The sequence below is a fragment of the Thalia democratica genome, chromosome 5, assembly GCF_965202585.1.
Source record: "Thalia democratica chromosome 5, ktThaDemo2.hap1.1, whole genome shotgun sequence".
Lineage (NCBI taxonomy): Eukaryota > Metazoa > Chordata > Thaliacea > Salpida > Salpidae > Thalia > Thalia democratica.
This window is the reverse complement of record NC_139169.1, coordinates 22,629,496-22,641,410: the sequence shown is the minus strand read 5'-3', so window position 1 is coordinate 22,641,410 and position 11,915 is coordinate 22,629,496. Positions and strand designations below refer to the sequence as shown.

Sequence of the window (11,915 nt, the reverse complement as noted above, 5' to 3'; positions counted from 1 at the left end):
GATATGAAGCAAAAAAATTGTTGTTACAGTATTCCAAAAAAAATGATGGATATTAAATGTGTTTTTTTTATGCAACAAAATATTCATGAAAGTAAAACATGTTTTAATTGTTTATTTTTCAAAAAGAAATACAATTGCAGTTTTTTGTACTATTTTATTCTATATTTAGATGTGCAGCGCACATAAAAACGTATATAAAATACTACAGTACAAATAAAGAGAAAAGTTCAAAGGTGTATTTAGTTCAATTATAACATTCAAGTGATTTAAAATCTGAAATATTTTTAAAACGGTTTTTATTTCATTAATTTTTACTTAATTATACTTCAAACATTTAGTTTAGTTTGCTTTAATAGAGAGTTTTAAAAAATCAAATAGTATTGATAATTTAATTAATTTTTTATCTGTAAAACCACGAATAATCGTATAAAAGGAAATCACCTGTTTTTACACCTTTGTGGTTGTTAAGTCATGCGTGAAGGAAGCTTTCGTGTAAATTAATATCTTATTTGTTACGCACCTGTAACACATTGTTGCATTTCTGTAGCTGATATTGCAGAATAACGTTTTTATTTTAATATACAAGATTTTACTGTCATTAGTTTGTTTTTACTTTTAGGTAGCTATATTAAAACTTTGAAAGTAATGATCAGTCTGTTTAGAAAAATGTTTGTTCATTAGTTTAAACTAACCAACTTGATTTCTTTTTTAAATTAGGTAGTAGTTGATAATTACTAACGTAATGGTGTCTAATATACATATTTTAGTTGTTTTTATCAGTAAATTAGTTTTTTAATGGACCACAGATATAACTGCGTACTGATTTAAATTACTTAGAATAAATTTTGATAGATACTTCTTAGTCTATAAAGTTCATTAAATTAAAGTTCTTCTGCTGATTATGTCTTTGTTGTTTAAAACATATGTTTGTACAATCAAACAACTTTATGTTTATAGCGTTTAATACAGATTATGACCAAAAGCATATTTATTTTTGCATATTTTTTATTCGGGTTTTAAGTATTTTATAATTTTGTTAACAGTTGTTTTTTTTAGCTTAATTTTACTTCCGGATGTATAATGAATTTGATAAATTTAGTTGAAATATCTATATATTTGAAATGATCAACATTTGTTTGTCAATCAAAAATTTGCAAACGTTTTTAGTCTTTCTATAGTATAAAATATTTTTAAAGTTCTTTTAAATTTTTCAAAGTTTCACCTAAATTTTAGTTTTTTTATTTTTGAATCAAAAAAAAGCTATATAGAGCTTTCAAGAAACTTTATTTATCAACAACCCACACTTTTAGCTGTTTAGCTGTTCAAACTTTATTATCAGTAGAAAAATTAATTTAAACTTCATTACCTTTAATGCTGTTCATTTCAAAATGAAGCATATTAGTTTTCAAATCTAAATATTTGCATCTCATTAAGTTTAATTAAATATAAAAGAAAATTATTTCATTGTGAAAAATAATAGCTAAATATATTAAGGTAATAATATATGCTTTTATTTTAGAAACTCAAACAAGCTTCGAACATAAAGAAAAAAACCAAATCGTTTTGTCTATTTTTTTTAACAATTTTACTTTATTTACTATTATCAAACTTAATAAACATAAAAAATATTTAATCATTCTTCATTGTACGGTGATCATCACTGGTGCGAAAAAAGTTTTGTGCATTTTAGTAAAACATAATTTTACTTATTATAAACCTAATACAAGTCATGTTAAATAATTTTTAAAATATTTTTTGCAGATGAAAAAAAGTACTAATTTTTCTATTTAACTTAATTCTTAACAGCTAACAAGTTTTATAAAAAAAATGTATCTGATCATTCTCTGTTGCACGGTAATCATAATCGGAACATTGCTCATCAGAAACAAGAACTCTGTACAGCAAACATTAAAAGTTCGCACTGGTCTGTACAAAATAAGAAACTATCACAAATGGGCATTCCCCCTTATCGGTCACGCCCACCTGCTTCCCGGCGATCCGTCCAAGTTCTTCGAGTTCATGGCAGATCTGTGCACCTCAGAACAACAATTAGGTCGGTTTGTTTTTTATATCTAAATAATGCAGTTTTACATCACTTACAATAAGTAGTAGTATTTTTAGTGCTTGTCTAGATAAAACTAGTATTTACAATTTGTAAAAGAAAATAAGTATTTATTTGATGCTTCTGGTCATCAGTTAATTCATCTGCCTCTCTCTTCAAGATTAGGTCAGTAAGTCATTTGAAGGTTTATCAAAATGTAGCTTTTGTCGTTCCGTAAACATCTTTGAACTTATGTTTTATTTTTGTGTATAAAAAATGGCATATAGAACTATTGCTTAATATATTTTTACTAAATTTAATACAGATTTTAATATTTGAAAACTCTAAAGTATTAATAAAGAATATATAATTAACATTTAAGTATTTATCTTTTTTATAATTTTTACATCAAATTTTCATGTAAATTATAAAATTGTATAAATTAAAAATATAGTTATATTGTTAGTATTAGCACATTATATGAAACATTTATTTCCTTGTACTTACAAAAACATCAGCATATTTATTATTTTAACCTTGACCGTAAAATTTTGTAAGATGATGAAACAAACTTGATAAACCCGTTGAAACTCTAACAGTAGGCTAAATAAACAACAACATAGGATAAACAACAGTTCAGTATTGTTTATTGAGTTGATTAGACCTCATATTTTATCACAAGATAGCCTTCATGCGAACTTTGAAAGTAAACAGTATTGTGTCATACTCGCTAATATGGAGAAACAAGTTGTTTACTAAAACTTTAATTGAAATTTTGTATTACAACGTAAAATTAAATTGAACTCAGTACAACTTTAAAAAATAACATTGATTAAAAATTCAATTTGGCAGGGAAAAAGTCACTATTGCAAAATGTTAAATTTAGGCTCAGGGTTAGGGTCAGTGTCTGGGTTAGAGTCGGAGTTAAGGTTAGGGTTTGGATTAGAGTTATGTTTAGGATTAGAGTTAAGGTTAGGGTGAATAGATACAAAGTTAGTTTGCTATAAGAAATTATCCTAGTACAAAAGTGACGCTTTGCAAAAGCGTCCCTTCCTGTAAAAGAGTCCCTTAGTGCAAAAGTGCTAACACTGATCCAGTTGGGTAGTTTTATTTTTGCGATTTGATAAACCTTATACTTTTTGTCATAAAGTAGCCTTCATGCGAACTTTGAAAGTAAACGGTATCGTGTCATATTTGTGAGTAATGAGAAAAAAAATGTTTGCTTAAACTCTAAATTTAATTTTAATTTGCTTATTGCAACATAAATCGTAGCTAAAACAATTTTGGTTAAGATTTTGCTGTTATTTATGTGCATTTTTGAATGTACATTTATGAAGTCGGTAACTCAGATTCAAAGCTGTTTATTCTAACAGTTTTTAAATTTTCTACTTATGCATAACTTATTTAAACTAACATCGTGTAACTGAAAAATAAAACTTCTATAAACATTTATTTAACATCTTTATATGTCTATATATTTTTAAGTAACAGCTACCAAAACAAAAACTTAACTGGTTTTGTATAGTTTAAATCTTAGTCTTTTAATTTAACGTTTGTAAGAAATACCTAAGTGTTTTGTTTTCTTTTTTATATCTTATTGTGATGTATCATAAAGTAGTAAATAACCTGACTTAAATTATTTCCATTTCTTTTATTGATTAAAACTTGATTAATACTTTGGTTCAAGATTAAAAAAATAAAAAGTATTATGTTACTGTACATCAGGGTTTTCTAAACTTTTTTTTATAAGGCGGCCCCTTTAAAGAAATAAAAAAAGCCATACCCCCCCCCCCCCCAAAAAAAAAAAAGATTCTCAAAAAACTTTCCTTAAATACAGCTATAACCTTTTTTATCTGCGCTTCAACAACAACTCCAAATTATCTAGTGTAAGTTTTAAATTTTGGCCTCATGTATCCCCCTTTTACAGCTTATTTCCCTCTAAACTTCTGAAATCTCCCCATAGTATCTAGTACAAGTTCAAAAACTACCGCTTTTTTGCTATTTAATATCTACTCCTGAATATCTAGTGCAAGTTTCAAATTTAAGCCTCATGGCCTTCCTGTGGCCCCTTTACTACTCATAGCTCCTTAAGTTTTTATAAAGGCCCCAATGGGGTAATATATCTCACTTTGGGAAACCATGATGTAGATATTAAGATAAAATAAGATTCAGTATAATGTTACAGTTGATATTTAAATTAAGTAAGTATACTATTATATTGTAATATTAAATGTTCAGGACACAAACTGACAAAACTGTGGTTGGGACCGAGACCTCTTTTGCTCGTCCACAATCCAGAGACCGCTGAGACGATCATGAAGAGTTCCAGGCACATCCAGAAGTCGAGCATATACGACCTTCTCAATCCCTGGCTCGGCACAGGTCAGTTTCAAATTTGTGTTAGATGTTTAAAAACTTTTATTCGGTATGAATACAAAAAAATTGTTTTAAACTTCAAAAGCTTACGTAAAAAATTTTCAATTTAGAATACGTAAAAAGTTTTGGCTAAAAGTTTAATAAAGCTATAATAGTATAAGGTTGATAAAAATTAATCATTTTATCACTGATTAATTCCGTTTGCTCTGTTTAGTTATAATACAACAATTATATAATTTAAACTTTAATACAAAGATAAAACTGCGTAATTTTTAATAAAACCATTGATCCTCTTTACAACCGATTAATCCCGTTTACTCAGGTCTGCTGACCTCAAGTGGCGACAAGTGGCGATCGAGGAGGCGCTTATTGACTCCCGCCTTCCACTTCTCCATACTCAAGGACTTTCTCCTCACCATGAATGTGCACGCAAACACTCTAGTGGATATACTCAACTCAAAGCTGAAATGCGGACAGGAGGTCGACTTGAACCACTGCATCACGATGGCGGCCCTGGACATCATCTGCGACACGGCGATGGGCGAAACTGTCAACGCTCAGTCACAATACAATTCTCAGTACGTCAACGCGTTGTACGAGTTAGTTTATATGTATAAACTAATTTTTTTAATTCTTAGTTATTTGCTAAATTTTAGCATTGATGTTAGTCCTTTACAAAACTTAACAATTATTTCATATTGTTTTATGCTTTTTTGTGAAATTTTTGTATTAATGTAAAGCACAGTGCATTTCAATGGAAGATTACACGTAATAACTTGAATGAAACAGTTACACTATTTTTTTTTTAATTTGAAAAAAACTAAATAAAGGTTTTTAAAAGTTTTGTATCAAAATTAAAATAACTAATTGGAAACTATTTTTTATAAACTAAAGTTTGTTTGTATAAACATAAATATAAAATTGTGAGCTTACTTTTTGTTGTCTGTAACAACGAATGGCTATCTTGAAGTAGAAAGCACTTTATATACTATAGATAAAATATCTTAACTTTTTCAAGTTTTTAAAATTAAGGTATGTTTGTTTGAAGGATAATAAATTGCAGAGACAATTTTTGCAGTCTTATAAATATACCCAATTATAGAAAACTTAAATACGTAGTAACCAGTGCTTTTAAAAAATTTAGGAGAATTTTAAACATGAAAACTATATTTAAACTATATATTTGTTTATTATTCAAGACGTATGCTGTTTCTTAAAACTTTAGTCTGCTATATTACTTCGCATATAAAACTGCTTGCTTTTTGAAACACATGTTCATTTTAAAAAAGTAAAACAAATTTAAAGTTTTGTTTTTTGTTATACTATTTTTATTTAAAACCAATCGTAGTTTTTTAGTTTGATATATAATACCACTAAGTTCCCAGTAAAATCAATAAAGTTTACTTTTATCGACTTCAAACTTTTTATTATCAACTGCTATTTTTGCTTATATTTGTTAGATTCCGTAAATAAATTGAAAGGTTGTCCGACATTATATTGCTTTTATTTTTTGTAATTAAGCATTTTACCCTAATAAAAACTTAAATAAGACTTTTATTGAAACTGTAGTTTTCGATTCTTTCTAAAAGTATTACATAGGGTTCTAAAATAGTTGAGAACAAAAAAAAAGTTACAAGCTCAAATTTTTTTTGCACAACAGATTGAATTATGTTCTTACAGGGTTTCGGAGATAATAATGAACCGTGTTAGGAGTCCTCTCCACCAGAACAACTTTTACTTCTACAAACTTTCCTCCGCCGGTAAGAGGCAAGACTACCTTCTATCAATACTCCACGGATTCAGCGGAAACGTCATAAAAAGAAGGTAAGTATGAAAATATTATTTGTAGTTTTATTTTTTCTTAAAACGTAAGTGAATTATCTAAACATACAACAAAGCCCTTACTCATGTTTTTATACTGATCAGACTTTAAAAACAAATAACTCAACTTGTTGTTTGCGGCAATTTTATACGTTTTCACGTAGCAGTAGTATAAAAATTAGACTTACTGCTTAGTTTAAGCATTTAATAGCTACCTATATCGCAATTAAATGTTGCTACAATGTTTTTGTTTACTTTTGCTGATGTTATATACCAACAATAAACACAGCGTTACATGATTATTACGAAACAAACAGTAAACTTTGATTTAAAAAAAAGTAAACAACACAAAAACTTTTTTTCGGTCATAAGGTTTTAAGTAAAGGTAAGTGAATTATTACAAATAAGCAAAAGTGCTAGTTTGGTTACTAAATCTAACCATTGTATTTTATTTATTATTTATTAAAACAATTGTTTTAAAATTGCTGTTTCAGCTGTTTTTGCTAGTGTTTACTATTATGGTTTCAGTTGTTTTTTAAAATCAGATAAATGTTCTATTATTTATTTCAATTTAGTTTTTTCAATTTAATGCCGCTAGGATTTATTGTCAAATATTTAAAATTTCTCTTAACAAATAGCAACAAATAAATATAATTAAGATAGCGTTAATTTAGTAAATAACTATAAATTAACCCTCTTAGTTATATAACAAACTTTTTATTTTGATTGTTTTTCTGAATAATTTAAACTAATAATTTTGAGTGTAACATTTTATTAAGCCTTATAAAAGTGCTTTAGAGTCTCAAAAATATTTCTTGCAAGACAAACCAAAACATATAGTATTTTAACACGCATTGTGTGTTTAATAGAAAATAACAGTAAAACTATTTCGAGGCACACCATTTTGTTGTCGTTTTAATATTCAGTTAGACTTAACTTTTATATTTTTTTTAAGTTAATTTTTAATATTGACTTAGTTCCTTATACTTGAGACTTCGAAATTGTAATATGTTTGTACGTAATCCAATGTACTTGGTGTACATTTACTAAAAATAGTTAAACTAAAACATGTTAACTTTTAACTAAAAATTGACTTTTTTACGATAATGAAGAATTATATAACCTCCTTTATGATTAAACTAATTTAAAGTATAAAAGTTCATTAATCTACCTTTTTCAGAGAAAAAAAACTACTTTTAACCCTGAAAAACCATATTAGAGCTAAAAGCAGTTAATACTTGAGTTTCTTTGTACTAAACTCATGCACATCAAAAGTATACCATTAAAATAATCGAACAGTTTAGAAAACTATCTTTGAGCTTTTTTGAGCTTTTAAAGTTCATATACAGTTTAGTTTGTAAATTATGACTATTATAGGTTACTTATAATGCTTATGAAAATTTCAAACCAGTTAAAAATATATCAGATATCACAATTTTAAATTTAATTTTTGAGTTGTTTGTAATAAAAAATATTGATCAGTATATAAAAATTTCATTAATTTTTATTTTTCGATTTTATTAAAACATTATTTCCGATCCAAGTTGATTTTTTAAGTAAAAATTTTGTGTTAAACAGATTAGAGAATGTGCTTAAAGCTTTGAAAGAACAAAGCTAGTTACAATGCAAAATATGTAGTTACGATTAGTTATATCTATAGATTATTGAATATTTTAATTCACCACTTTTCACTACGTTAAAAACGAATATTTGTAAAAATCATATCTAACTTCTTCACAAAACTAGATTTTTCATTAAACATTTTTATCCTTTACATTTTACCTTCCAAAGATTGGAGCAAGTGCGATCGCAGTCGTCGGATGAAACACTGACCTCGAGTGGCAGACTGGCTTTTCTCGATTTGCTCTTGTACGCCACCACCGAAAGTGGTGAAAGACTGTCGTTTAGCGACATACAAGAGGAGGTTTGTCTTTGAAAAATGTCATTTTATGTGTTAAAATACTTGTACTAAATAAATATATATTATTTTTCAATACATTTTGTTAGTCTCATAATGAACAGTTGTTTCTAAATAGGTTATTGCACCTAACTGCAATAGTATACAAAGATGTTTCTATAAATTTTGATTGCACAATTCTAACATTTTTTTATAAATATACACATAAACTTGCATGCGAGATTGATACAAATATTGTTTTAACTACTTTAATTATTATTGATAATAGGTGGACACGTTTATGTTCGAGGGACACGATACGACTGCTGCCGCTTTGACTTGGTTGTTCTACCAACTTGGACACAATCCAAATGTACAGGTTAAATGTACTTAAAATTCTTTTTTACTAGTTCACACGAGTACAAAAACTGTTTTTGTTTCATTGTTTTAGCTGTTATTGATTTAGTATGAAGTTTTAGACAAAGTTATTCTTTTATTTTGTTTAACTAATATAAACATATTTTGTGCTAATAATTTTAGTTGGAAATAAAAAAATAGCAAAATGTTTCACCATATCTAAACACTCTATAACAATAAAATTTTTATATTTGCAACATATCAAACTCTTGGACTTTAATCGTACTAATTAGAAACATTTCTATACACCTTAAGACCTTAAAATAAAACCCTTCTGTGCCTATTTACAAATAAAAAAGAAACCTATGAAATTTCAAAACATGAGTTTAACTAAATATTATAATACAAGTTTTAAAATTCTGGTAAAGCTACGATCGAAATTAGCAAAATAATGGTTAAAACATCGTAAAACTTAAAACTATTTTCTCAATCGTTTTTTATCATTTAAGCAATATTTTTCAATTAAAAAGTGTCTAAAAACAGCAAGTGTTTTATCAAAGCTTAAACCTGGTAAAACTTTTTCTAAGTATCTTCCCGTTTTATAAAACAAAATACACAGGCAAAGCTGCAAAATGAAGTGGACAGTGTGATATCACCTGATGATCTTCAACGTGACCTAACAGCTGAGGACTTCTCTCAGATGCCCTATCTGTCCATGGTGATCAAGGAGTCTCTGAGACAATACCCATCAGTGCCCTACATTGCCAGGCACACCACAGAGGACTGCACGCTTGACGGGTTCAAAGTGCCCAAGGGTGCAGAGATTGCAGTAATGTGTTACAGGTTTGGGTGTAGGAATTTTTTCAAGACAATTTTTTTAGACTTCTTTAAAACTTAAATTAATAGCATTAAAGTTAATTTTGTAAAAAAAAAAGTATGAACAATTTTGAAAAACACGCGTAGTAGTTGTTTTTTAACTTTTGTTTAATTTTTTTTTTAACTTTTATTGATAACTCCCAATTAAGCTTTATATGATAAAAATATAAAAAGTTGTAATTGTTTGAACATTTTATTTAAAAAAATTACTGACTTATGACTTTGTTTTTAAGCACTGTAGTTAACTTTCATAAGTTTAGTTTTGTAAATTTGATTTGACTTTAATTAAACCTACCTAAAGTGAAACTTTATATTTTTTTTCGGCTTTTATAGTTATAATTATACTATCTTTTTTTGTTATCACGCAGTTTTTCATTTAAAGTGTGACAAAAATCGTTATAAGTTTGTTTATTCATTACAGTATTCATCATCACGAGCAATTCTGGAAGAACCCTTTCAAGTTTGACCCGGAAAGGTTTAACCAAGAAAATCAGGTTAATTGATATTGCATACAAGTTTTGTTGTTTATGCTAATATAACGTATATCGTTTGAACGTGTAAAATAAATAAAATATTTCATAAAGACATTTTGTTATTACAAACTTAAAATCACTCCGATCTGGGTAAAAACACAATTAATTAACACAAGTACTTGTAGGCTTAAAGAATTAGTTTTAATATATAAGTATTTTTTATCTTAAATTTCAAAAAGCAATAGTTAATTATTATTAAGCAGTTTTTTAAGGTAGTTTGTTATTTGTTAATTAAAAAAAAAGTTTTATAAACACTCGATAAACTCTTCATTAATAAATAAAAATGTTTTAGGTGGGTAGGCACGCGTTCTCATACATTCCATTCAGCGCTGGTGCACGGAACTGCATTGGTCAGAAGTTCGCTGTGCAGGAGATGAAGACTGTTGTGTGCAAGATGGTGAAGAGTTTCCACTTCACGAGTCATGATGATGAGGATCAGTTGTTGAAATCAGGAGAGTTGATACTGAGGCCCACCAACAAATTAAACATCACATTGACTAGTAGATTGTAACGAATTTTAACGCTTGTGTTTTTATCGGTTTTCGAGTAACTATCATCAGTTATTGTGATTGTTGTTTAAATTTTAAATATTTTATCTATATTGGCCAGTTGATACTGAGGTCAATAAACTGAACGTCATTATCATTAAATAGATAAAAATTTCAACTTTAAAAAGATTTTAAACTTTTTTGTTGTTTTGATTTTTTTTTTAACAGAATATATTATTCTCCTTATGTCTTTAAACCTTTTTTGGTTGAACAATTTTCACTAGAAAAGTTCTTTTGTTTTTGATAAGAATTAAATACGGTGTTTTTAATGGTTTTCGAAACAAGACTGATCATCTACTTAATGTATCTTTTTTAAATAAGATATTATAGTGTTGTAATGAAGTCGACTGTCATACTTTTAAACTTTATTTTATATTTTTTTTGAGCATAAGTTTTTCTGTCTTGCTCAGTTTTATTATTTTTAAGCTGACCATGATTTTGAATTAAAAAACAGAGAACTAATACTAACTTTCTGCTTAGCCTTATAAAAAATAAGAAAAGAATAAAAACAGTTATAAATCAAGTTTATAAATACTGTATTTAATTTTATTTTTTTTATCTTCTACGGAACGTTTTAATTTTTCAGATGATAAAACAAAAAATATTTTTTTCCTTATAGGTCTTACATCTATTATACTGAAATAATATATAAAAATGGTTTTATTATATACAAACTAAATTTTTTTTTACATATTTATTTGTCCAACTTCGCAAGCATTATGATTTATGAGCTAAAAAGTAGTAGTTTACTTTTATAACGTCTTTGTTTGTTTAAACTTCATTTACACTTAAGTCATACCACTGATTGAACAATGATAAATTATTAATTATTTCGTAAAATAATAAATTGCTTAATACATAACAAATTTTATTTCATTTCACATGTACTTTGCAAGAAGCTAACTGTATATACTATTGGCATTTTTTAACACTTTCTTATTAAAACAATGTTGTAAGAAATAACAGTAAAACTGTTTACAATACATTTACAGTCGGAAAATTTTATTTTTTAGGAAAAAGTCTTTTACTATTTATAAAAATATTAAGATTTTTCTTTATTATAAAAAACAAATTGTAGAATGAGGTTATTTGTTACAGACGTAATTAAATGAAGTTTTAAAAAACTTTTAAAAATAAATTTCGAAAGAAGTTTGTGAAATCAGTTTTTATGTGGTTGAGAAGCAAAAATTAAACATTGTTGCTATAAAAAGATATGTAGTATAATTTATATAGTTAAACGAAGGGTTTAATTACCATAATGACTAAACTAAGTTTAATAATTTCAAGTGATTATTGTTTAAAAAAGTAATTTTCTGATGTTTGTTCTATCTCATTAAAACGAATTGGTCACAAATATTTTAATTTTATAGCACTCTGAAAAATTTAAGCTTAAAATTATCAACTAATTTTATCACTAAAAGAAGGCTGATAGGCATGAACAGGAATTTCAATTTAAAGAGCTTTTT

General features: G+C 26.9%; 1 protein-coding gene across 2 annotated transcripts; it reads left to right on the top strand.

The window, feature by feature from the left end:
• Positions 1-1,773: 1,773 nt before the first annotated feature.
• On the top strand, positions 1,774-10,902 carry LOC145835606 (cytochrome P450 4V2-like). 2 transcript variants are annotated; one of them, XM_082943277.1, is made up of 9 exons: positions 1,774-2,053; positions 4,280-4,423; positions 4,740-4,995; positions 6,098-6,241; positions 8,030-8,162; positions 8,425-8,514; positions 9,112-9,335; positions 9,790-9,862; positions 10,194-10,902. In XM_082943277.1, the coding sequence occupies exons 1-9, from the start codon at positions 1,828-1,830 to the stop codon at positions 10,410-10,412; spliced, it is 1,509 nt and encodes a 502-aa protein (XP_082799403.1). In that variant the 5' UTR covers positions 1,774-1,827; the 3' UTR covers positions 10,413-10,902. The 2 variants fall into 2 exon arrangements, with proteins under 2 accessions (XP_082799403.1, XP_082799402.1); XM_082943276.1 differs by having other exon boundaries at positions 4,740-5,016.
• Positions 10,903-11,915: the final 1,013 nt, after the last annotated feature.